General features: G+C 34.7%; 1 protein-coding gene across 8 annotated transcripts in view; it reads right to left on the minus strand.

The window, feature by feature from the left end:
* ERGIC2 (ERGIC and golgi 2) overlaps positions 1–25,691 on the minus strand; it is a 65,681-nt gene extending 39,990 nt beyond the window's left edge. The window contains exons 1-4 of one of the 8 annotated variants that reach the window (XM_051961155.1): positions 25,578–25,659; positions 13,932–13,982; positions 5,886–5,994; positions 2,548–2,656 (exon numbers count right to left, since the gene is read on the minus strand). In XM_051961155.1, the coding sequence (XP_051817115.1) occupies positions 2,548–2,656; positions 5,886–5,985 (209 nt within the window). In that variant the 5' untranslated portion in view covers positions 5,986–5,994; positions 13,932–13,982; positions 25,578–25,659. The other 7 variants (XM_051961152.1, XM_051961156.1, XM_051961153.1 and 4 more) reach the window with 7 other exon arrangements.
* Positions 25,692–27,813: the final 2,122 nt, after the last annotated feature.

A 27,813-nucleotide genomic window follows, 5' to 3' on the forward strand; every position in this document is an offset into this window, starting at 1 on the left:
ATAAAGCTACAATTATCTCCTTGTAGTACTACAAGGGAAGATAACTAAAGGTGCCAGAAAATGATGTTTCCTGTTGCCTTTGGGAGCAAAATGAAGCAAATATTTCTTTTTTTTGCCTCATCAAGGATTAGTGGCATATCCTTCCACTCAACTGCGACTTATTATCTGATTTCAGTTACCATGAGACTATTGATATAGATGTGATTCAATTCCTCAACTATATAAATTGTTACTGGACAAAAAAAGATATCAGAGTGCCAGCAGTTTTTGCAGATGGTCTAAGAACCATGTAAATTTTAGTGCTCTATATTTCTTTTTAAAGCCACACAACTTCTATAATTGCAGGAAATAATATTTAGATCTAAAGAACATTTCGAATTTTTGTCCATTTCATTTATTACTTTAGTTAATATGTGTTCTTCTTGTCCTGGCAACAAGCCTCTCCACATTTAACTAAGCTGATCTTCCAACAAAAGACAATTTTTCTTTCTTTCTACAGGTCTTTCTAGCTTTCTGACAGAGGCTAATCACATCTAATGCCACAATGAAGAATCCAAGCTGAAAATAAGTTGAATAAGAATCTAAGTTAAATAAGAAAGAAAATGTTAATGCTATCAATAAAGGATAATAAGGACACCTTAAAATATACACTAACTATATTTCAAGAGGAGAACTGTTTAATATTTGGACATATCTCAGAGATCCTGGAAGTTTGGTTTCAGATCACCACAATAAAGAAAATAATGTAATAAAGCAAGTTACTTTCTCAATTCTCTTTTGCTTTCTCAGTTCATATAACTTTTGTTTATACTACACCATCATCTAGTAAGTGTACAGTAGTATTATATCTTAAAAATATACTTGCTTTAATGAATAGTTTATTGCTAAAAAAAAAAAAAAATCTAACTATCACCTGGGCCTTCAATGATTTGAAATCTTTTTGTTGGTGGAAGGACCTGCTTCAATGTTAATGGTTGATTTGGGTGGTGGCTGCTGAAGATTGGGGTGGCTGCGGCATTTTTTCTTCAATCATGTAAAACATTTTCATATTAGTCATGTTATGAAAGAAAAAACAAGAGAAAAAAAGCACACAAAAATAAAAAATGTGAGAACAGTATGTTTTGGTCTGCATTCAGACTTCATAGTTTTCTTTGGGTGTGTATTTTCCATCATTGTGTTGGATCAATGTACTAATTAGAAGACTTAATGCAATCATAGTTGATCACTGCATAATGCTACTGATATTGTATACATCATTCTCTTTATTGTGATGATCTGAAACTTAACTCCCATTATTTCTGAGATATGTTCATATATTAAACAGTTTTTCTTTTGAAATATAACACACAAACACACATTAAGTGTTACTGTAATCCTTTACAATGTGATTTTCACAAAATAGTTTTCTGTCGCATATGATGCTGTAAAAGCTCTCAGCTTTTTATCCACAAAATAACTTCTTTCAAAATTGGAGTCAATTCTCTCAAATCCTGCTACTGCTTTATCAACTAAGTTTATGAGAAATCTTCAATATTTTTATGTCTTAGGGAATAGGGAGGCCCAAGAAAACAGGCAGAATACACACATTTATCAGTTAAGTTCACTGTCTTAAATGGGCACACTTCATAATACACCCCCAAATTACAATAGTAATATCAAATACAACCAACACAAGTCATCATAATATACATAAAATATGAAAATAATGAAAAAGTTTGAAATATTGCAAAATTACTCAACTATGACACCAACTATGACACATGCTGTTAGAAAAATGCCAGATAGACTTCGAGGGTTGCCATAAACCTTCAATTTGTAAAAAACAATTAAAAAAAAACCCTCAATAATGGTAAAATGCAATAATACCAGGTATACCTGTACTCTTTTACTCAGTTTAAATTCTTTCAGCCTCAGAAAGAAAGCCTGGAATCCTCTGAAGACAGTCTCAAAAATATTTGAAAAGGAAGTTAAATAATAAATAGCACTTATTTGAAAATGACTGAAAAGCAATATTCACTAGGATTAGAAAATCTGAAATAAGCCAAATAATAGGAATCTCTAATTACTAAAATGTGTTATAATAAAACTTGCAAAGGCCTATTTTTTCTATCAAAGTATTTATATATGGAAACAAATGAATTTGTAAAAATAAGATTCCTATCAGAACTGAGCTGTAAATGACTTTTGAAATACCTATTTATATTTGACATATAATAAAATGGATTATTTGGATATGTGAATAATAAAGTTGATTAAATGAAAAAAGAGTCTCTTTAAACTGATGCATATTAGAGAATAAGGAACATTTATTTTTTAGAAGACTATCTATGGACCAACTATATAAAAATTTAATTCTGATAATATTAATCTAAAAATACATGAGTGAAAAGATATGATGTCATTTCCTTAGCAAAATATCAGTGAACATCAAACATAATTAAATTCAAACTTTTTATACAAACACTTGTTATATTTTTATATCATTTCCCTTACAAGAACTAAAATGAGTATTAATACACTCTAAAAATTTCAAAAAGAAAATGTTACCTAGAAAAATCCTTGTCTACTTCATATTCGTACTTCATCCAAGTATCTTGATATACTGAAAACTCCATTACGGTTAACAAAGCCATTGTAGTAAATGCTATTAGAGAAACTAAGAAAGTAAGAAAAAAGAAATGAGTTCAAACATAAAACAGACTTAGCTAATTTATACTAAGTTTAACATGAAGGGCAGCTAATTGGCAGTGGATAGAGCACCAGCCCTGAAGTCAGGAAGACCTGAGTCTATCTAAATCTGACCTCAGAAAATTCAGAACTGAAAATGAAATTGAATTTAAGAAGCTATTGAAAAGATTTCCAGATATCTTTCAGAAGCAAAAATTCTATGGCATAATTTTAGAAAATTTATAATTTAAAAAATTAAAGTTTTACATCTATTGAATTTATTTTTCAAAACAATTTCAAAGTTCACAACTTAACAGCTGTTCTTTTATGGTCAGATTTTAAAAGTAGCAATGTGTTGTTTCATGTCTTTTCTTCTGGAACAATAAAGAGTTAAAATAAAAAAAAATAATAATAAAAATAAATAAATAAATAAATAAATAAATAAATAGGTCTGACCTTAGACACTTAACACTTCCTAGCCGTGTGGCCCTGGACAAGTTATTTAACCCCAATTGCCTTGGGGGAAAAAAAGTTTAACATGAACATTTCTGATTTTTAATATACTTTCCTTAAAAAGTGAAATATATAGCTTTTCCAAATAAAAATCTAAAAACTATCAAAGATCAATATTAATGATTTTAATATGTGACCTTGTTCATAGACTACTTTCTAATCTTCATTTTAAGGATTTTTAGTAAACCAAATACAACCACCAAAATGTTTCCTAGATCACAAAATTTTCACTTTTCTTTCTGCATAAAAACTATTGACAATACTAACATCATTAAGTTAAAACTGTATGCATCATAATATTTTCAAACTTGACATCTATGTCTATAGTTTGCTAATTTTTTTCTTTTAATTTCACAGGTACAAGAGTATAGGCAGATTTTGTCGTCATTTTATGTAATTTGTCATGATTTCTCCCAAGGCCTCTTAGAAAACTTACGTGGCTGAAAGACACAAAATAACTCTAAAGAACAACCAGAAAACTTTTTCTTCTGCTCTGTATTGAGCAATCACATTAAAATGTTACTCTATATGCAAAGGAACAATATAAAACTTGATGTGTGTGTGTGTGTGTGTGTGTGTGTGTGTGTGTGTAACAACTCTATTCTTAGCATGTTAACAACAAAGATTAAGACTCTGTACCTGGTATATGCAGTGTTCATTTCATGGTAATACAATATGACAATATGAAACTTTAATTAGTATCACTATCAGTTTTGTGCTTCTTATCTATAAATCTTTGTGACATATCTTTTCCTAGCCCCATGAAGGAGAAAGTTCAAATACTAGCATTCCTATTTTACAAATGAGAAAACTGAGTTTAAAGATGTACATTTACACTTTGGGTACTTTAAGGGTCAAAGAGCTAAAAAGTTCAGAACCAAATTTAAACTTATGGGGCGTCTGACTCCAAAACCAGGGTCCTTAATATGATAACAGTGAATCAAAGACTAGATCTGGGAAATTTTACTGCTATAAATAAGCTATTTCATCTTCAATTTATAGATAGATAGTTATCTATATCTATAATTGAAAAGAATGAAAAGTTCTAATTTGATTCACTCCATTAATAATTATTTATCACATTACATGTGTCCACTATTACAGACATCAGGAGGATACATTAAGTAAAACACAAAGTCCTCGTCCTCAAGAAGTAAACCATTTGATTAAAGCAACAAAACATACTAAATACACTTTTCTCCTAATTCCCACTGCCTGATATGCCCTTCACAATCTTTTTCAGCTATTCAATTATTTTAGTAATGTTCAATGTCTTTTAGTAATGAGCTCAAGTCCCACTAAATTTCCTCTAACCACTTCATCTCATATATCTACAAACTTAAGATACACTGTCCCTGACATCACTTGTGCCATCTATGGTTGCTATTTAACTCTTACTATATTATTTAAGTACGAATCTTAAATGTAACCACCCTGAGCCTCAGTATTCTCATTTGTAAATTGGAAATGGAAGTATTTGAATACTCTCCTTCACAGAGAGAAACAAAGCACAAACACACAAAAAACCTAAATAATATAAGAATTAAATAGCAATACAAGATGGCACAAGCAATATCACGGGTAGTGTATGACCAAATACCAAAGAAATAGAATGGGAGATAAATACTGTGTTCACAGATATCAATATGAGATGAAATGGTCAGAGTTGGTTTAACGAGATTTGAGGTAACTAACAAAAGAAAGCTAAAAAGAATTACTGAAAGACTATCAGACAATAGAGATCTGGGCAAATCTTAACAAGGGCATCTATTTGAAAATAAATTTTCAGACTGGCCAGAATGGCAATTTTACATTGGGAAGTAATAAAACTAAGGTCAGTAACTGAAGCAAAATTGGATAGCTTTTAACACCACTAAAGTACTAAAGAGTCATAAACACATTTTGTAGTCCATAAGTCCAAATTCACTGAAGATATCTAAGTAGGTGAAGAACATGAAAACAACAAATTAGGGAGAGGGGAATGACCTAAAAGGAAGTAAACAGTGAGAAGGTAACTTAGATAATCCAGTCTGACTGATGCCAACTTTATTTTCAATACTATAGTATTTAAAAGGAATTGCCATTTGCCAGCTAATAATATGCTAACTGCTTTTAATTAAAAATTCTGGATAATCTAGGTAATTAACTTAAAAAGTCTTTTTTTCTTATTTCTTTGATTTTCAAATTACTGAGGCATTACTGAATCCATAATATTTCCACATTTCCTTGTTCTTGGAAATGATTAAAAAATTCTCTATTGTCATATCATATACTCAAAAGAGAATAGTGTCTAGGCATTGTTCCTGCCAATATATATTATATTTGAAGCTTAGGACATTTAATTTTTGAATAGTAGTGAGTAGATCCAACCTAAATATCAAACACCTGAATTTGAAAAAAAAAAAAAAAAGCATAACTTTTATATAATGTTAGCTATTAAAATCATTATTATAAAAATCTGTTCTCTTACTTTAGTGTCAGATTATTGTCAAGGATATTCTAGTCAAACAAAACACATGTAATGAGGCTATCTCTTCAAAATGTATGTTCAAAAAATATACAAAATAATCTATACCATTAATAAGAAGCTAGAAAAGAGTTACAAGGTTTCTATTAATTAAATACATGTTTAAACAACATCAGAGTTTAAATTTTCAGCACAACCCACCTGTACCCCCAATTGCCGAAGTCTCTACATAGCTTACAGGAACTTTTGGAAAGGCATCCAATTCTTTCACTAGATTTAAGGTCTTCTTTCGACTCAATCGCCTCATCTTCAGCAGAATCTTCCACTTCTTCCTTCATAGAGCCACTCTACACATAAAGAAACAAACATATATATATAAAATTAGTGAGTGTTCTAAATATTTTTAAAATCCCAACATTAAAGTCCAATATGAAAACACTGTGCTAGGCACAGAAGATACAAAAACAATATAGTCATACAGAATTATTTTTTTTTAATTTTTTATTTAATAATTACATTAAATTGACACTCGTTTCTGTTCCGATTTTTTTTCCCCTCCCTCCCTCCACCCCCTCCCCTAGATGGCAAGCAGTCCTTTATATGTTGGATATGTTGCAGTATATCCTAGATACAATATATGTTTGCAGAACCGAACAGTTCTCTTGTTGCGTAGGGAGAATTGGATTCAGAAGGTATAAATAATCCGGGAAGAAAAACAAAAATGCAGATAGTTTACAGTCGTTTCCCAGTGTTCTTTCTTTGGGTGTAGCTGCTTTTGTCCGTCATTTATCAATTGAAACTCAGGTCTCTTTGTCAAAGAAATCCACTTCCATCAAAATATGTCCTCATACAATATCGTTGTCGAAGTGTATAATGATCTCCTGGTTCTGCTCATTTCACTTAGCATCAGCTCATGTAAGTCTCACCAGTCCTCTCTGTATTCATCCTGCTGGTCATTTCTTACAGAACAATAATATTCCATAACATTCATATACCACAATTTACCCAGCCATTCTCCAATTGATGGGCATCCATTCATTTTCCAGTTTCTAGCCACTACAAACAGGGCTGCTACAAACATTTTGGCACATACAGGTCCCTTTCCCTTCTTTAGTATTTCTTTGGGATATAAGCCCAATAGAAACACTGCTGGATCAAAGGGTATGCACAATTTGATAATTTTTTGGGCATAATTCCAGATTGCTCTCCAGAATGGTTGGATTCGTTCACAACTCCACCAACAATGCATTAGTGTCCCAGTTTTCCCGCATCCCCTCCAACATTCATCATTATTTTTTCCTGTCATCTTAGCCAATCTGACAGGTGTGTAGTGCTATCTCAGAGTTGTCTTAATTTGCATTTCTCTGATCAATAATGATTTGGAACACTCTTTCATATGAGTGGTAATAGTTTCAATCTCATCCTCTGAAAATTGTCTGTTCATATCCTTTGACCATTTATCAATTGGAGAATGGCTTGATTTCTTATAAATTTGAGTCAGTTCTCTATATATTTTGGAAATGAGGCCTTTATCAGAACCTTTAACTGTGAAAATGTTTTCCCAGTTTGTTGCTTCCCTTCTAATCTTGTTTGCATTAGTTTTATTTGTACAAAGGCTTTTTAATTTGATGTAATCGAAATTTTCTATTCTGTGATCAGTAATGGTCTCTAGTTCATCTTTGGTTACAAATTTCTTTCTCCTCCACAAGTCTGAGAGATAAACTATTCTATGTTCCTCTAATTTATTTATAATCTCGTTCTTTATGCCTAGGTCATAGACCCATTTTGATCTTATCTTGGTATATGGTGTTAAGTGTGGGTCCATGCCTAATTTCTGCCATACTAATTTCCAATTATCCCAGCAGTTTTTATCAAATAATGAATTCTTTTCCCAGAAGTTAGGGGCTTTGGGTTTGTCAAACACTAGATTGCTATAATTGACTATTCTGTCTTGTGAGCCTAGCCTTTTCCACTGATCCACTAATCTATTTCTTAGCCAATACCAAATGGTTTTGGTGACTGCTGCTTTATAATATAATTTTAGATTAGGTACAGCTAGGCCACCTTCATTTGATTTTTTTTTCATTAATTCCCTTGAGATTCTCGACTTTTTATTGTTCCATATGAATTTTGTTGTTATTTTTTCTAGATCAATAAAATATTTTCTTGGAAGTCTGATTGGTATAGCACTAAATAAATAGATTAGTTTAGGGAGTATTGTCATCTTTATTATGTTCGCTCGGCCGATCCAAGAACACTTAATATTTTTCCAATTATTTAAGTCTGACTTTATTTGTGTAGAGACTTTTTTATAATTTTGCTCATGTAATTCCTGACTTTCCTTTGGTAGATAGATTCCCAAATATTTTATGGTATCAACAGTTATTCTGAATGGAATTTCTCTTTGTATCTCTTGCTGTTGAGTTTTGTTGGTGATGTATAAAAATGCTGAGGATTTATGGGGATTTATTTTGTAGCCAGCTACTTTGCTAAAATTATGAATTATTTCCAATAGCTTTTTGGTAGAATCTCTGGGGTTCTCTAGGTATACCATCATATCATCTGCAAAGAGTGATAGTTTGGTTTCCTCATTGCCTACTCTAATTCCTTTTATATCTTTCTCGACTCTTATTGCCGAGGCTAGTGTTTCTAATACGATATTAAATAATAATGGTGATAGTGGGAAACCTTGCTTCACTCCAGATCTTACTGGGAAAGGTTCCAATTTTTCCCCATTGCATATGATGCTTACTGATGGTTTTAAATATATGCTCCTGACTATTTTAAGGAAAAGTCCATTTATTCCTATGCTCTCAAGTGTTTTTTTATTAGGAATGGATGTTGGATTTTATCAAATGCTTTTTCTGCATCTATTGAGATGATCATGTGGTTTTTGTTTGTTTGGTTATTGATATAGTCAATTATGCTAATAGTTTTCCTAATATTGAACCAGCCCTGCATTCCTGGTATAAATCCTACTTGGTCATAGTGTATTATCCTGGTGACAATTTTCTGTAATCTTTTTGCTAATATTTTATTTAAGATTTTAGCATCAATATTCATTAGGGAGATTGGTCTATAATTTTCTTTCTCTGTTTTCAGCCTACCTGGTTTAGGTATCAGTACCATATCTGTGTCATAAAAGGAGTTTGGTAGGACTCCTTCAATCCCTATTTTTTCAAATAGTTTATATAACATTGGAGTTAATTGTTCTTTAAATGTTTGGTAGAATTCACATGTAAATCCATCTGGTCCTGGGGATTTTTTCTTAGGGAGTTGATTGATAGTTTGTTCTATTTCTTTTTCTGAGATGGGACTGTTTAGGATATTTACTTCTTCCTCTGTTAGTTTGGGCAAGCTGTATTTTTGGAGGTATTTTTCTATTTCATTTAAGTTGTCGAATTTATTGGCATAAAGTTGGGCAAAGTAACTCCTAATTATTGCTCTAATTTCCTCTTCGTTAGTGGTGAGTTCTCCCTTTTCATTTTTAAGACTAACAATTTGATTTTCCTCTTTCCTTTTTTTAATCAGATTTACTAAGGGTTTGTCTATTTTGTTGGTTTTTTCATAGAACCAACTCTTAGTTTTATTAATCAATTCAATAGTTTTTTTACTTTCAATTTTATTGATCTCACCTTTTACTTTTAGAATTTCAAGTTTAGTGTTTGACTGGGGGTTTTTAATTTGTTCCTTTTCTAGCATTTTTAATTGCAAACCCAATTCATTGACCTTCTCTTTCTCTATTTTATACAAATAGGCCTCTAGAGATATGAAATTTCCCCTTATTACCGCTTTGGCTGCATCCCATACATTTTGGTATGATGTCTCATTATTATCGTTTTCTTGGGTGAAGTTATTAATTATGTCTATGATTTGCTGTTTCACTCAATCATTCTTTAGTATGAGATTATTTAGTTTCCAATTATTTTTTGGTCTACTTCCCCCTGCTTTTTTGTTGAATGTAATTTTCATTGCATCGTGGTCTGAAAAGGATGCATTTACTATTTCTGCCTTACTACATTTGAGTTTGAGGTTTTTATGTCCTAATATATGGTCAATTATTGTATAGGTTCCATGAACTGCTGAAAAGAAAGTGTATTCCTTTCTGTCTCCATTACATTTTCTGCAGAGATCTATCATATCTAATTTTTCTAGTATTCTATTTACCTCTTTGACTTCTTTCTTATTTATTTTGTGGTTTGATTTATCTAATTCTGAGAGTGCAAGGTTAAGATCTCCCACTATTATAGTTTTACTGTCTATTTCTTCTTGCAGCTCTTAGTTTCTCTTTTAAGAATTTAGATGCTACCCCACTTGGTGCATATATGTTTAATATAAATAGTGCTTCATTATCCAAGCTACCCTTTAGCAAGATATAGTGTCCTTCCTTATCTCTTTTAATTAGGTCAATTTTTGCTTTAGCTTGATCTGAGATCAGGATGGCTACCCCTGCTTTTTTGACTTCACCTGAAGCATAGTAGATTTTGCTCCAACCTTTTACCTTTAACCTGCATGTATCTCCCCGCTTCAGGTGTGTTTCCTGTAAACAACATATTGTAGGATTCTGGCTTTTAATCCATTCTGCTAACCGCTTCCTCTTTATGGGGGAGTTTACCCCGTTCACGTTTATGGTTAGAATGACCAATTCTGTATTACTTGCCATCTTGTTAACCCCGGTTTATGCTTTCCTCCCTTCTTTCCCCTTTCCCCCCCTTCCATGTATTAAGCTTGTGAGCACCCCTTGTTTCTCACAGCCCTCCCTTTTTAGTATCCCTCCCCCCGCCTTAGAGTTCCTCCCCCTATCTTACCCCTTTCCCTCCCAGTTCCCGTATTCCCTTCCGCTTAGCTTATTCCTTCCCTTTCCACTTTTCCCTTCTCACTTTTCAATGAGATGGGAGAAGTTTCACCATAGATTGAATATGTCTTAAGATTTTTCACTTAAAGCCAATTCTGAAGGCAGTAAGATACCCACTATATTCATCCCCCTCCATTCTTTCTCTCAGATATAATAGGTTTCCTATGCCTCTGAGATGCCATCATGAGATGTACTACCCCCACTTTACCCTTTTTCTGGTACAATGTCCTTTCCACATCAATTTCTAGAACAAGGTATACATGTATTCTTTATACATCTATATAGTCAAAATATAGTTCCCAAGATTAATCTTTACCTTTTTAGATTTCTCTTGAGTTCTATATTTGTAGATCAAACTTTTTGTTAAGTTCTGGTTTTTTCATCAGAAATAGATGAAATTCGCTTACTTCGTTGAATGTCCATCTTCTTCCCTGGAAAAAGATGCTCATTCTCGCTGGGTAAGTTATTTTTGGTTGCATACCAAGTTCCTTAGCCTTTTGGAATATCATATTCCAGGCCCTTCGATCTTTTAATGTGGATGCTGCCAGATCCTGGGTGATCCTTATTGTGGCTCCTTGATACTTGAATTGGGTTTTTCTAGCCGCTTGCAATATTTTTTCTTTCATCTGAGGGTTCTGGCATTTGGCCACTATATTCCTTGGTGTTTTGATTTTAGGATCCCTTTCAGTGGGTGATCGATGAATCCTTTCAATGTTTATTTTTTCCTCTGTTCCTATGACTTCTGGGCAGTTCTCTTTGATAATTTCCTGGAAGACAGTGTCCAGGCTCTTTTTTTCATCATGTTTTTCTGGGAGTCCAATGATTCTCAGATTGTCTCTCCTGGATCTGTTTTCCAGGTCTGTTGTCTTCCCCAGAAGGTATTTCACATTTTTCTCCATTGTTTGATTTTTTTGGATTTGCTTGACTGATTCTTCTTGTCTCCTCGAGTCATTCAATTCCACTTGTTCAATTCTGATTTTCAGTGAAGTATTCTCTTCACTCACTTTTTTAAAATCTTTTTCTAATTGTCCAATTGAGTTCTTTTGTTCTGTGGAATTTTTTTCCATTTCGCCAATTTTGGTTTTTAGAGAGCTGTTTTCTGTTTCCAGTTCACTAATCCTATTTTTCAAGGATTTTACTTCTTTATCCACTCTCTCTTTAACTTTCTCCAGGCTCTTTTGCCAAGCCTCCCTCTCCTTTTCCCAAGCTTCCCTCTCCTTTTGCCAAGCCTCACTCTGCTTTCCCCATTTTTCTTCTAGCTCCCTTGTGAGAGCCTTTTTAATCACTTCTATGAGGTTCATCTGTGCTGAGGAACAGACGATCTCCTCCTTTGGGGATTCACCTGGGGACTGCCTGTTTTTAGTCTCCTCAGGATTTAGAGTCTGCTCTCTATCTGTATAGAAGCTGTCAAGGGTTAAAGTCCTCTTCAGCTTCTTGCTCATTCTGTCTATTAATCAGAGACAAACTACCAAAGAAAAACAGAAAAAACTGGAGTCTTTCTTTGGGGGGGGCTGGGTGTGTTATCGAGCTTCCTCTACAGACTGCAGGGGGCAGCAGTGAGGCACTAGCAGGACTGTGCTGCGCCTGCGCTCTGAGATCCCAAAGCGTGCTGAGTCACTGAGGGGGGGGAAGGGGGGGGCGGCCAGGTCCTGAGAGACTCCAGCTGTTTGGGGTTGTATTCTTCAGCCCCAGTGTTTTTAGCTTCTCTGCTGGGCTGCTGACTTGCTGCTGGAGTAAAGTATCCAAACCTGTAGCGAAGCTCTCCCCGCAGAGACGGCTGCGATCACTCCCCACCCCCTCTCAGCTCTGCTCCCGTGCTCTCACTGCCACTGCCGCTGCCCGCCGCCTGCGCCTGATCTAAAACCGCCCCAGCCCTCCAGTAAAGACAGACCTTTCTTGGCGAATCTCAAGGATGGCTTCTCTTGGTAACTATTTGTGGGTTTTTTTCAGTCAAGCATTGATTCAGAGGCTTGTAATGAAGTGGATAGTGAGAGAAAGCGTGGAGCTTATGCAGCTGTGAGCCTCCTCTCCGCCATCTTCAGTCATACAGAATTATGAAGAAAGCTTAGCAACAGATTTAAACCAAAAATGCACTCTTTCCACTATATTTCTTCAGGATTCTATAACTCCGTTAGAAATAAACAAAAACTGTGGACTATTACTTCTTAATTAAGGGTTACAACAGAAAACAGAGGGACAAAATTCAAATTGATAATGTACAAGAGATCTTTTCTACAAAAAAGGACAGCTTTAATACATATTAAAATACAAGATAATCTTAATTACGGAGTTACATTTTCTAATTACATAAGTATTACATAAAATATTTCAATCCAATTTTATTAAAAATTTAAATTTATTAACATTAATCCATTTTCTTGTCAATATTCTTAACACCGCATACTATATAAAATAATACAGCTGATACACACACACACTACACCAACTATAATTGATTAATGTATAAAACTATCATTTAAGATATGTTAGAACCATGACCTATAGTTTGCAAAAATCAACAAATCAATTGAATACAAGATTTGTTAGATGTCTATCTAGCAAGAGAAAAATTTAGAAATTACACAACACAAATTAGTTGGAAGTCATGAGATAGCAGTTAAAAATATACTTCTAACAATAAAGTAAGAGAGGAAAGCATAAGTAAACTGCTATAAGGATGGTAAGAAGGGAGAAAAGACGAATAAAAATAAAAGAATGCTCCCAGAAAAAACTAGTGGTTGAGTAGGAATTGGCCCATTATAAACCAAAAATACACAAATACAATCTAAATTCACTTGAAAAAGTTAACCAAAGTACAATAAAATAATACTTAAATAATAGTATATATTGGGGTTTTTTGTTCTTATAGGCATCTAAGTGATTCTGCAGATCTAGCGATCAGCAGTCAAAAAAACGAGTCTAAACCTGGCCTCACACACATCTTAGCTGAGTAACCCTGGGCAAGTCATTTTGCCTGTTTGCTTCACCTTTTTCATCTGAAAATGGGAATAATAATATCAACTACCTCTCAGGGTTGTGTGAGAATTAAATTGCAAAATGTTCAGCACACTACCTGGCACACAGCAAATGTTACAAAAATATTAATAATTACTTTCTGAAATAGATAAATCTAACAAAAACAATGAGTCAGACAGTATCTTGTGATGCATTGCTAACAAATATATACATGTCATAAATACATGATACCATAATGAGCACATTATATGCTAAGGCTAAAAAAATCTTTTTAATGTAAAAAAGGAGCTATATTAAATACATTAAATTCCATTAAATACATTACTGATCAAAATGAAATAAAAATAACAATAAAGAAAATGCAAATAAAAAGATACAGACCTAAATGGAAACCAATAAGAATTAAAAGACAAAATTATAGAAATTGATTCTGTAGAAAATAATAAAACATACCAATGTTTGGGGGGTACAGCTAAAGCAGTCCTCAGTAGAAAAATTTTATCTCTAAAATATATTTTTTAAAAAAGAAAAAGGAGAATTAATGAATTGAGCATACAATTGTAAAAAAACATACAAAATAATCATAACAGAAAACATTAAAAAGAACAAGGAAAAGAAAATGGAAAACAAACTTCCCAAAAGCCTAAAATTGAAATTGAGCTGGAACCTTAAATATCTTTAAAATGTTAACATATTTTAAAAAGAAAAAGAGGGGGAAGGGAAGAAGTGGGGAGGGAGATTCCTGGGAAGATGGCAAAGTGGTATATTTCAAGCTCTCCAGTACATAGTACTCAAGATACATATCAGATGAAAAGACCCTGGGCAGGGATTAACCAGTGTGAAGTACAAACACCTCCCCCAACTAGCTCCTCACAAACACCAAGTGGGGATTCTTCAGGCTAGCTAAGTGAAGCAGGAACCTCAATAAGAACTACAAAGACACCTCCCCCACTGTTTGTGGAGTGAGATCTGGAAAGATATAATAAATAGTGAATAATGAGTATCCTCAGATCATTAGGAACATCAGACCCAGCTGTGCTGTTGAGATTGGCCCTGAGTGAGAAAGAACCAGCACCTAGAAAATGCAAAAGCAATGAGGTAGGGAACTCTTGATTTGGTGTTCCAATCAGAGCGGAGAGCTGAAGTGTTATTGACATTAATACCTCTTATTAAAAAAAAAAAAAATGAACTGGCAAAGAAGAAAGAATCCCACCATAGTAACATATTATGGGAACTGGGAAAACCATAAGATCGTCAGAGGAGGACATTGAAGTAAAAAAAGTTTCTATCTCAAAGAGTACCACGAAATGACTCTCTGCCAGGAGAGATTTTATAGAACTCAAAAAAAAAAAAAAAATTTAAAATCAAATGAGATATTGAGGAGAAATTTTAAAAATTAAATTTAAAATAGATTTTAAAATAAAAAAATTAATTTTTTTTAGAAAAACAAGAAAATTATGGGGAAAAGTTAAGCAACTAGAGAAGAAGATACAGAATCTCAAAGATGAAAATAATTCATTAAAAATTAGAACCAAGGAAAGGGAAGCCAGTGAAGCTATGAAAGACCAAAAAAAATAAGAAAACAAATTATAAATAATGAGAAAATACTACAGAATATGAAACATCTTTTAAGAAAGACAACAGTTCAGGAATTGGACTACCTTAAAGTTGGGACCAAAAAGAGAACCTTGACACAATAATGCGGGAAAAAAATCAAGAAATTGTCCTGGAGGACACTGATACATTGTTGGTGGAATTGTGAACACATCCAGCCATTCTGGAGAGCAATTGGGAACTATGTTCAAAAAGTTATCAAGCTGTGCATACCCTTTGATTCAGCAGTGTTTCTACTGGGCTTATACCCCAAAGAGATACTAAAGAAAGAAAAGGGACCTGTATGTGCCAAAATGTTTGTGGCAGCCCTGTTTGTAGTGGCTAGAAGCTGGAAAATGAAAGGATGTCCATCAATTGGAGAATGGTTGAGTAAATTGTGGTATATGAACATTATGGAATATTATTGTTCTGTAAGGAACGACCAGCAGGATGAATACAAAGAGGACTGGTGAGACTTACATGAACTGATGCTGAGTGAAATGAGCAGAACCAGATCATTATATACCTCAACAATGATACTGTTTGAGGATGTATTCTGATGGAAGTGGACCTCTTCGATAAAGAGAGCCTTAATTGATCAAAGATGGACAGAAGCAGCTACACCCAGAGAAAGAACACTGGGAAATGAATATAAACTGCTTGCATTTATGTTTTTCCTCCCGGGTTATTTATACCTTCTGAATCCAATTCTCCCTGTGCAACAAAAAAACTGTTTGGTTCTGCACACATATATTGTATCTAGGATATACTGCAACCCATTCAACATGTAAAGGACTCTTGCCATCTCGGGGAAGGGGTGGAGGGAGGGAGGGGTAAAATCGGAACAGAAATGAATGCAAGGGATAATGCTGTAAAAATTACCCTGGCATGCGTTCTATCAATAAAAAATTATTTTAATAAAAAAGAAAAGAAAAGAAATTGTCCTGGAGTGACAGAACATGAGAGTAATGTAAAAATAGAAAAAATCTAGTGCAGAGCTACAATTACTACAGAACCTGGCAACAGTAATAATAAAAGACCACACAGGTCCTGGAATCATATTTCACTAATAATCAAAAGAACTAAGGCTGCAGCCAAAAATATCATATCCGGCAAATTGAAAGAGAAAAAAATGTTCATTCAACAATCTTGCAGATTTTCAGTACTTTCTATCAACCAAACCCTAATTTAAGATGAAATTTAACATATTAAGAGCCAATATCAAAGATCAGTTTCAAAGAACAAACATGTTTATGTTTGTTTGTTTTTTTGCATGGGAAATGTATACTATGTATTTATAAGATTAATATCAACAATAGGGTAGTGTTGTATCCTGCTTTCTAGAGCCCCCAAGTTGGGGTGACAAAACATACCATTGTTTTCTAGAGCCCCCCATGTGGGGGTGATTAAAATATACCTTGCTAGAGGAGAAGTGATAAGGTGAGACTCCCAAGGATGGTGGGAAAATGTATTACAAGATCTTTCCCCATTTTATACCCTCATACTCTAATGTAACAAAACACTGGGCATGTGCTAAGTATATACTACTCATGTGAGACCACATAAACAACTTGCTGTTATATATAGTTTGCCACCTGGTATCACTCTGCTTCAATCACAACATAGGTTGTCACTGCCCCCTGATATCTCAGGAAGGCTGAGAGTCCTTAGGGAAGATGGGGAGCAGAACCAGACATTGTTAGCAGGTTCTTTCTGGGCTAAAGGGTCTTATATCTCACCCAGAGTTTCCCACTGATTGTGGGGTCTACAGGGTAGCTCAAAAGAAAGACCAGCAGAGTTAAAGTAAAAATAGAAATGAGGTGCAGATGAAGAATAGACACAGAGGCATTAGAGAGGGGAGGAAGGCTCTGAAAACCTACTCACATTGGTAAGCAACATGAAGGATATAGCATCCTCCAAAATAAGGGGAGAGAATGGATGGATGAGGAAACAGTGAGTGAGGAAAGAAGACAAGGGAGGGATCTTTGGGTGGGAGGAGGCTATTGCAAGGCAATTTAAGGAGCAGAATTAAAGCAAAAAGTCAGCAAGGATAGGAAAGATGTATGTATGTGGGGTGTGTGTGAATGTGCATATGTAGGTATATATCTATATATGTATACATAAATATATCTTTTCTTAACTGTAGTTTGATAGGGGGTGAAGGGAAGATGAAAGGGGAAAAAAGAATAAAGTAAATAAGGTACACAGCAGAGAACCAAAGAACAATTTATAAGGAAGTAAAGAAAAAATGAACATTCATGAATATAATTTCTTCTACTAATATATATACTTTCTTAATCTGGCAATTTGTCGTTATATATTTTGAATCTTCCCTGATGTTCTGCTGGGCACACGACAATGTTCTCTTTTGTTTTGCTTCAGTTTGTTTTGTATTCCTTTTCTGTTTTTGTTATTGTTTTTTCAAATAAAATAAATTTAAAAACAAGAAAAATGGGCCAGAGTGGAGTCAAGATGGTGGAGTAAATGTAGGGGCTTGCCTCAGCTCTCCCAAACTGTCCTTAAACAACTTTAAAAATAATACCTCAAAATTAATTCAGGAGAACAGAAACAAAAAAAAAAGGCCAAGATAAAATAATTTCCCAATTGAAGATAACCCTAAAAGGTACAGCAGAAAAGTCTATCTCATTTGGGTAAGAATGGAAGTCATTATTTCACCAGCAAGCCAACAAAGGCCTTGGAAAAGACTGAATGGATTAGTGACTTCCTATAGACATCAGGAGATTGAATTCCAATAATTCATAAGAGATTATTGGAAACACTTGTGCTAGCAGTGGATGCAGGATTCTGTCGCATTGCCCATATGGGAATCTGGGTAACAATCCCAGGGAAAAAGAACAGCACACACAGGAGAACTGTTCAGTTCTGCAAATATGTATTGTATCTAGGATATACTGCAACATAGTTTACATATATAGGACTGCTTGCCATGGGGGGGGGGGGGGGAAGGGGTGTGTGAAGGGAGGGAGGGGAAAAAATCGAAACATAAGCGAGTGCAAGGGATAATATTGTAAAAAATTACCCTGGCATGGATTCTGTCAATACAAAGTTATCATTAAATAAAATAAAACTTAAATTTAAAAAAAAAAAAAAAAAAAAAAAAAAAGAACAGCACACCTAGAGTTTGTTGCTAGAGGATGACAGTACTAGGTGAGAATAGATAGCACAGGCTAAGCAAACCACAACTCTCCTTAGATCATGTCACCTTGAAAAAACTGAAAACATATGGACTAAAGAATTAGCTCTGAAAACAGTAACACAAAAACTGAAACTTGGAATATCCTCTCCACTCTAGGAACAGAGCCCAATTTAAACAAAAAGCTAAAAGTCAAGAAATTATGAAAATGAGCACACACACAAAAAGAAAATCATAAAAAGTTAATAAAGTAAAAAGGAAGATCAAAACACAAACTTAAAAGAGGATAACAATTTCAAAAAACAACATGCAAAGCCTCAAGGAAAAAATGTGAATTGGTGTTAGGCTCAAAAAGAATTGCTGGAAGGGCTCAGAAGGGATCTTAAAAGGGGTAGAGAAAACATGAGAAAAGAATTCAAAAGATTCATGAAGAGTCCACAGCTTGGTAAAGGAATTTCTAAAAAAAGGAAAAGATAAAAAAAATTCACTGAAATAAACAACTCCTTAAAAGGTAGAGAACGGGCAGCTACATGGCACAGTGGATAGAGTACCAACCCTGAAGTCAAGATAGAGTACTAATCCTGAGTTCAAATCTGGCCTCAGACACTTTATACTTCCTAGCTGTGTGACCCTGGGCAAGCCACTTAACTCCAATTGCCTCAGGTCTTCCCTCCCCCCCCCCCAAAAAAAAAAAAAAAAAAAGGTAGAGAAGGGAAGAGAAGAGAGCGGGACTGATAGAATGAGGAATGAGCAGAACCAAAACACTTTTGAGAGAGGATGAAAAGAGAAAAATAAACAACTGCAAAATCAGGATGGAAGGAAATAGCAATCATAACTGTGAATGTTAATAGGATGAAAAAATGAAAGCAGATAGCAGAATGCATTAAAAACCAGAACCTTTGTAAATGTTGCTTATAAGAAACACACTTAAAAGCAGATACACAAAAATTAATGTTAAGTGGCTAGAGCAAATTCTATTAAGCTTCAGTTGAAGTAAAAAAAGTAAAAAAAATCATGACCTCAGACAAATCAAAAACAGATCTAACTAAAAGAGGAAACTACATCTTGCTAAAAGGTACCACAATGAATACATTTAATGCAAAATACTAAAAATACACGTACCAATTAGAATAGCATCCAAATCCTTTTTTTGTTTTGTTTTGTTTTTATCATTCAGACTAAATTATTATTTTTTTTAATTTAGAGACTGGGACTCCCTATCTCATGTGGGCTGGAAATTCAGTAGCCACTAACTAGTCCAGTTCCGGTACTGATCAATATGCTAGCAAAAGTCTGATCTGTTTTCCTAACCTGGATTGGTACAATCATCCTAAGGCACCTTAAGAGGCCTCTAGATCTTTCTCTGGGCTCACTTTTTTTGATGCTAGACTTAGTAGCTACCTAATGGGCTTGGGCACTCACAGCATGCAAATTCTTAAAGGAAAAGTCCAGGCTATAGTAATCATTTAATAAATGCTTGTTTCCTTCCTTCTAAGCTGTATTGAGTTTTAATATTCTGCATTAGATGTGTAGAACATTCCACTGCACTCTTCCTTGGTCAGCAACTGGAATATTTTATTCAGTTCTGACCACATTCTTAGGAAGGACACTGATAAACTATATGAATGATAATAGTGATGCTGAACTTAGTAAAAAAGACGACTTAGGAAGATATGCTGTAGTATACCCAAGGTCAACCAGGGTAATACAGTTAAGACAGAGGATTTAAACTTTGGTTGTCTGACTCTAAACCAATTTTCTTTGTACTGTTCTGTGCTGCTTCCAGAAGAACAAACTGTTATCAGTGTATGAAAGTTAACAAGGAAGAAAACTTTAACATGTGAGCTTAGCATTTTAGTTGGAAAAAAGATCTTATCCTGGCAAATGATCTTCCGAAATCTTATAACTTTTGGGCTGGCTACATAGTTCAAATGCCCAGTATTTGCCAAAAAGACTATTTTATAGAGACAATATTGCTACTCCCACAGTGAACTTATTTAAAGCCTTTCACTGGAGTTCTTCAACTACTTGTTTGGTATATTGCAGAGATTTTTATTAAAGCAGAAATTGAATTTTATGGCTTCTTAAGTTCTAGCCATTGCTAAGAATTCTGGGATTCCTTTCAACTTTATTATGTTAATGCTTTGTTATCCTTTTCTAACTCTTCATGACCTCCTGCACACTTCAGATTCTTCTGTCCTCCCTTATCTCCCAAAGTCTGCCCAAGCTCTTGTTTGTTTGATTCTAGCCATCTCATTCTCTGCCATAGGTAGTACTGTGTAGAATTTTATTTAGTGGGATCCACTGTTTCATAAAGCAAGAAATTGCAATTTATTCTGCCTTCATCTTAAATTTAGCATAATGTCATTTCATATTCCTTTTTTATTGAAATACTTCCAATAATAATGAATATGGACTATGTTGTAATTTTTAAAAATCTATCTACACATTGTTTTTAATAAATGTTCAACTGCATTGTGATTGATATCAGAAAAACAGCATAAATGAAAATCTAGCAAAACTTAATTTGAAAAAGATTTCAAGATTTTTTTGTGTTGTAGAGTTGCAAATCAGAGTCCATTTCTTCCAAACTTTTCATATTAAAAATGAGAAAACAGAGGCCAGGGAAGTTAAATGATGGTACCCATGGTCTCTGTGCTGCCTCTGTAAGAACAAACTGTTAGTGTTAACAAGGTTAGAAAGTTAACAAGAAAGAAAACTTCATTCTAACATGTGGGCTTGGTAGTTTAGTTTGAAAAAAAATTCTTTATTCTTTCAAATGATCTTCAGAATCTTGTAACTCTGTTGGGCTAACTACATAATTTGAATGCCAAATGTTTGTCTAAAAGACTATTTTATGGAGAACTTAACTCAGGGCAGGCACTCATAATGGTCAGAAAAAGTGAAACATACAAGAATACTCAAGGTTTCTCAAGAACTTTTTTTTTGCTTTCAAAGAATTTTCTTTTTTCCTTTTTTTTTCTTTGTTTTGTATTTCAATAGTATTTTATTTTTCTAAAAATATGTAAAGATAGTTTTCAAAATTCATTTTTGTAAAACTTATGAAATTTTCTCCTTTGTTTTCTTACCTCCTCTCCCCAAGACAGCAAATAATATGATATAGGTTAAGTACGTGCAATTCTTTTAAACATATTTCCCTGTTTGTCTTGTTGTGCAAGAAAATTCAGATCAAGAGAGAAAAAAACACGAGAAAGGAAAAAAAAATTGGCAAACAACCCACAGAAACAACAAAATAAAGGCTTTTTTTCCTTGCCACTTTGATTCTTGATCTTAAAAGGTTTTCTCCTTGCCACTTTGATTGATTGTTGATCATTGGAAATGTTAAATGATTAGAGAGTATTAAATAATTATGAGTATTGAAATTTGAAGCATGGGGTTAGCATCTCTTCCTGATGATCTGAGTATAAAACTGTCAATAGGAGTTTCAGGCTCTCTCTGATGACTTGGCTGGTGGATCTGGCCAGGTTTCTCAAGCAAAGGAAATCTCTTAAATCAATCTGAAATGTTCTTCCAAGGAAAAGTTTCAATAGTTTTTGAACCTATTTGTTAAAAATATAAAATTAAAACAGCTTCTAATTAGTTTGTAAAAAATAAGTGACTGACATCAGGGAAGAGACAAGTTTACTATCTGAATTGCAACAAAAATCTCTATATAATTGATTAAGTTGTACAAAAATATAAATTAGCAAATGTATGTGGAAGTGTTCAAAAAGTATGCAATCAAATTTAGACTTTAAATTTAGAGTAGATGCATTAATTTAGAAGATCTACTGGGAATCCTAGATTTGAAGTCTAGGCTTAACAGCTATAAACCTCTTTGGTAAGCATACATATATGAAGTTGTCAAGAATTTAAGATCTTACTATGCACCTTACATTGAACTTAACACTTCCTTCCTGGTCCTACTTCTGACTTTCTCTATATACTTCAAAATCATGCCTTTTTAACTGCCACATTCTGAAGATCTCCTCAGTGCCTCCTTGTCCTGGAACTATCAAGGCAGCAATATGCTCACCGTAGAATATCCCTCTAAAAACCCAATGTCTGTGGACCTCCACCTCCTACCCTCTTTTCTCAATTGTAATTTCTCCATGAATCTCTATTTCGTGAAGGGGTACAAGGTAGTTCTTCCTGCATTTCCTTCCCTAGCTCTGTTCCTGACTTTCCCAGGCTTCTTCCTTCATTTCCCTCCTCTCCTACCCCCAATTTTGCAGTTCTTCCATGTGCTCTCTTCCCAATTCTAAGTTCCTTAAGAGCAAGTGTTGTCTTTCCTTTTGCCTCTTTTTGCAAGGCATTTAATATTTACCGAATTGAATTAGCACAATGCTTAGCACATAAGCATTTAACAAATGCCTGTTGCAACCTTTTATTTTTTCTTCCTTATGTCTCAACTGTTATTAATATTAAGTCTGGATTAAGTTTTTCTGTTATACCTATTAAGAAATCTTGTATTATTTTGACACAAGTAAGAAGTACCTTACAGAAAAGGAAAAAGGAACAAGAATTAATAAGCATTATGTGCCAAGCACTTTATTAAGCACTTCACCAAGTCAAATGCTTTTTATACTCAAAAAAGAATAACAACAAGGAATGAGAACTTTATTTCTTTGTAGTTTTCAATTTTGTGTAGTCTGAAATATTTCTTTCATGAGGTTCACAAATTCAGTTTGGTTCCAGTTCACTTCATTCCCTATTTCCTGATCCTAGTTCAATATAGCTGCTTTAAATATGTATCTTAGCCCATATCTCTCACTTCACCTTTAGCTCTGAAACCAACAAGAAATTAGAGCAATCTGGAATTATGCCCAAAAAATTATCAAATTGTGCATACCCTTTGATCCAGCAGTGGCTTATATTGGGCTTATATCCCAAAGAAATACTAAAGAAGGGAAAGGGACCTGTATGTGCCAAAATGTTTGTAGCAGCCCTATTTGTAGTGGCTAGAAACTGGAAAATGAATGGATGCCCATCAATTGGAGAATGGCTGGGTAAATTGTGGTATATGAATGTTATGGAATATTATTGTTCTGTAAGAAATGACCAGCAGGATGAATACAGAGAGGTCTGGCGAGACTTACATGAACTGATGCTAAGTGAAATGAGCAGAACCAGGAGATCATTATACACTTCGACAACGATATTGTATGAGGACATATTTTGATGGAAGTGGATTTCTTTGACAAAGAGACCTGAGTTTCAATTGATAAATGATGGACAAAAGCAGCTACACCCAAAGAAAGAACACTGGAAAATGAATGTGAACTATCTGCATTTTTGTTTTTCTTCCCGGGTTATTTATACCTTCTGAATCCAATTCTCCCTATGCAACAAGAGAACTGTTCGGTTCTGCAAACATATATTGTATCTAGGATATACTGCAACATATCCAACATATAAAGGACTGCTTGCCATCTAGGGGAGGGGGTGGAGGGAGGGGAAAAAAAATCGTAACAGAAACGAGTGCAAGGGATAATGTTGTAAAAAAAATTACCCTAGCATGGATTCTGTCAATATAAAGTAATTTTATTACTTTAATACAATTAATTACAAAATAATTAATAATTATTAAATAAAAATTAAAAAAAAAAAAAAGAAAAAAAAAAAAAAGAGTTGTTCCTGGAAGAGATGTGTCAATTCATTTCCACTCTAGCACAGTAATTGCCCAGGATCAGAATGCCACTCCCTAGCCACCACTCCTCTATGTGTGTAGTCCTCCATATTAGAATGTAAGGTTTTTATATCCCCATTACATAGTAATGCTTAATAAAATGTACTTTTAAAATTTTTCACTCGTTCTTTGCCTAGCACAGTGCTCTGTATATAGATTCTTGATAAATATTTCTTAAATTTGATTCAATGAAATTCAGTTAAATGTTTTACCTTTTTGCCTTGACATTTGTGAAAGCAAAACAGGAAATAGTTTTTAATGATGGAATTACTTGCAACAGGAAAATAGTTACACTGATCTTTACACTGCTTTGTACTGGTAGCCAAACAAGACTAATAAGCCCTCACTGCTATCAAAACTGAGCCAGAAATGCACCCAGAAATTTTCCAAGTAATTGTGATCACTTCAAAACAACTCACAAATATAATCTACTTCTAAATGCACAATAAACCTGACTGAATGCCAATGAGGACTTTAATAACTGTTCATTTTAAGTAAATTTAAATTTAATTAAGAGTAAATTATAGAAATAAAATCAATGTGTTAATTTTTAAAGTGAATTACATAAAGTAAAAACAGAGCACACTTCACTTAACTTTGGGAACAGAAAACAGATACTGACATTTTGTGTGTGTTTTCACATATACATAAAATGGCCCTACAAAAACCTCTAGGTAAATTAGCCTTTAAATAGCACTGAAAACTTAAGTTAGAACATAAGAGGATTGGGGGTGTGCGGGTGTGTGTGTGTGTGTGGTTTTTTTGTTTGTTTGTTTGTTTTTTGTGGTTAGTAGTCTCTACTAAATGCTGTAGGTTACCACCTGGGACACTGCAGTAGCAGTAACTATACTTTAGCTCTCCTTTGGGAACGTGTTAAATTTAACACCTCCCCTCTACTTTTTTTTTTTTTAATCATCACCCCCCTTATGCTACCTTTCGTAGGTTGTTTTCCCCCATTGGAAAGTAAAATCCTGGAAGGCAGGGGCAGTCTTTTGTCTTTGTAATCCTAAAGATCAGCAGTCGCCAAATAAATATTATCTGACTAACAGACCTCCCAGTCCAGAGTTCACTTTATTTTCTCCAACCCAAGCCACGTCCCTAACTATACCCACCGCCCCGATACCGCCTTACAAAAATACTAATAAATATAATTTAGAACCACAACATCCAACCCGGAATCTGACAGGGTTCGCAGCGGGAGCCTCCCCGGAAAAATCATAGGGAACCCTGTCCACTACAGCAAGCTAGCGAGGAGCAAGTCTCAGAGGACACGCGAAAACCCGGAGGGAGAAGGGGGGGAGGGGAAGGGAAAGAGGAGGAGTTCGTGAGAAAAACCACCCGGCACTACGAGGATTCTCATGGAACAGGGAGCGAAGAGGTGACAAGTGGAGCCGATTTTAACTCCTGAGCCCCAGGGTGCAAGACCCGCCTGCCCAGGTACTAGAGGAGCGACACCGGGCCGGGGGCAGCCCAGGGCTCGGGGCCAGTAACGCCCCCCAAAAGAAGAGGGTGCTCGGGAACCAGGTTTCCGCTCTCGTGCACACTGGAAAGGAGCCACTTCTACGAAACCCAACCTCATTTGAAGGATCCGAGCCACTAGCTCAGGCAGGAACGCCGAAGCAGACCTCCGCGCAGTGTCCGTTACCTCATCACCGCTTTTTACCTTATGGTCCAGAACACTCCAACCGCCATGATACACGGAAGCCCTCAGCCACTCAGGGTCCGAAGCGTCCGGAGATATCGCGGGAGGTGTAACAGAAACCACCGGAAATTTCTTTTTGGCTGCGGATAAAGTTCTCGCGATATTTACCGTGGTCCACAGATTTAGTCGGAAGAGTCAGAAGAGGTGGAGACCAGAAGGAAGGGGGCGTACCTAATGAGAACTCTGGGATTGAGACTTGGGCCGGGAAGCGTGTGTTTTCAAATATAAATGCAAAAGCCATTTATGCATGGCACGAGCCCAGCGTTCAAGTTTCAAAGTGTTATACCGACAGCTTCATTATTGAGACCCTTGGTATGTTATTCCCAGTTTTTTCTAACACATTGCTAACCTGGCAACTCCATGATTTTTCCAAGCATGTTGATAAAATTGATTGCCCCTGGTGTGCTAGAGCCAGGTAGCTCATATCCAGTCTAGTTGATACTTAAATATTCAGTTTGAGCATTTAAACCTTTGGAATTTGCAAATACTACAAAACAGCTTGATTTGTTCGTCATTGTCTAGACTTACAAAAGGAAATGGAGAAAATGTTGATAAGGCAGATGAAATTTTAAAATGTACTTTTTCCTGAAGAGCACTTTGCTAAAGTCCACCCAAACATCATTACCCTCTCCTGTTTCCCTGAAACCAAAGATGACTTCTTTTAAAAGGGGAGTAGGGATAGAAGATAAAAGGGAAATCAGAGATAGCCAAAGGACTGAGGAAGGCAGCTGGAATCAAGAATAGTTTTACTATTTAGCTATGATCTGCATTTTATTTCAAATTACAGTCTGATCATCTCAAACCTTCAAACTTTCAGGCTTTTTTTCTTTCTTAGACTCCAGGCTACTTATGCACTTTTAGGGCTATGATTTATATTGATACCTAATTCAAATCCTACTACAATTATTATGGAATCTTGAATAAGTCACTTACCTTTACCACCTTAAGTTTCCTCATTTTGTAAAATGGAAATAATAGCTCCCTTAACTGGTGATGTGGTGATAAATGTTTAACATCTAGTTTTGGGGGCAGAAATGTATGCTGACACCTTTTTAAGTTTAACCAAGTATTACCGGCATTTTCTCCATCACTTAAGTTTAAAATCAAAAAACATCAAATCAAACCCTGATATTTGCCAATTTGCCAGTATCTTCTCACAGTTGTAGGATGAGATATTTGAAGCGTTGTGGTACATAGAAGAATTAAATTAGTCTCAAAGAATAGAACTGACAATAGGTATATGTTAAAGAGAGGCAGCTTTGGGCTCAATGTAATGAACACTTCTTAACAGAATCATTCTAAAATGGCTTGAGAAGCTATACGCAAGTGTTCCATTAAAGAAAAGTGGATGTTTATTTGTTGGGGACAATGTAGACTGGATTTTATGCTTTCAGGTAAGAGTTGAACCAGAAGACCTCCAAGGTTTCCCACTCTTAAGATTATATAAAACAGATAAAACAGTCTGAAATAAAAGAAATAGCTAATTATATAGCTTCTATAACTGACAAAGGATACTACTTACATCTCTTTTTCAGTTTAGTTCCGACTGGAGGGGACAACTACAGGAATCAATACAAGAAGCTTTATTAGTAATATCTTGATGTTTTGCACTACTACTGGTCATTAGTCAATGTACACAATGCCCAGGATCCAAATTACAAGCACAAAGATGTTAATGAAGAAATAGAGAAGGGAAGCGACAAGAAATGGATGGGGATGAGGGTGGGGAAGTGTCCCACACTGGAAATTTGGTGATCATGATGGAAAAATTGATCCTTGTACAGAGTAAGTGATAATCACTTTAGCAAAGGACAAGCTATGACTGCTACATTGACTAAGAATGTCAGTGGATTTTTAATAATGTTCTTAAAGTATATATTCCTTCCCAAAAAAAAAAAAAAAATAGTAGTGGTAAATGGTGGTATTGTTTCCATATACAGAGTAAATAAAAGCCCAACATATGTTTTGTTTTTTGCCATAACAAAGAATGACAAAAACAATGAAAATGATGAAAAGGACAAGACATGGTTGCTTTATCAGTAGAGCAGGTCACATGGTATAGGGGATGGGATATAGAGTAATCAAGTTAACTTATAAAATTGTATCCTAAGTCATAATTACAAGATGGCCTCCAGGTCACAAAATAGAATCTAAGAGACATAAGAGGATTATGTACCTGTCTACCACGATTGTCTCT

This window comes from Antechinus flavipes, chromosome 5 (assembly GCF_016432865.1).
Source record: "Antechinus flavipes isolate AdamAnt ecotype Samford, QLD, Australia chromosome 5, AdamAnt_v2, whole genome shotgun sequence".
Classification (NCBI taxonomy): domain Eukaryota; kingdom Metazoa; phylum Chordata; class Mammalia; order Dasyuromorphia; family Dasyuridae; genus Antechinus; species Antechinus flavipes.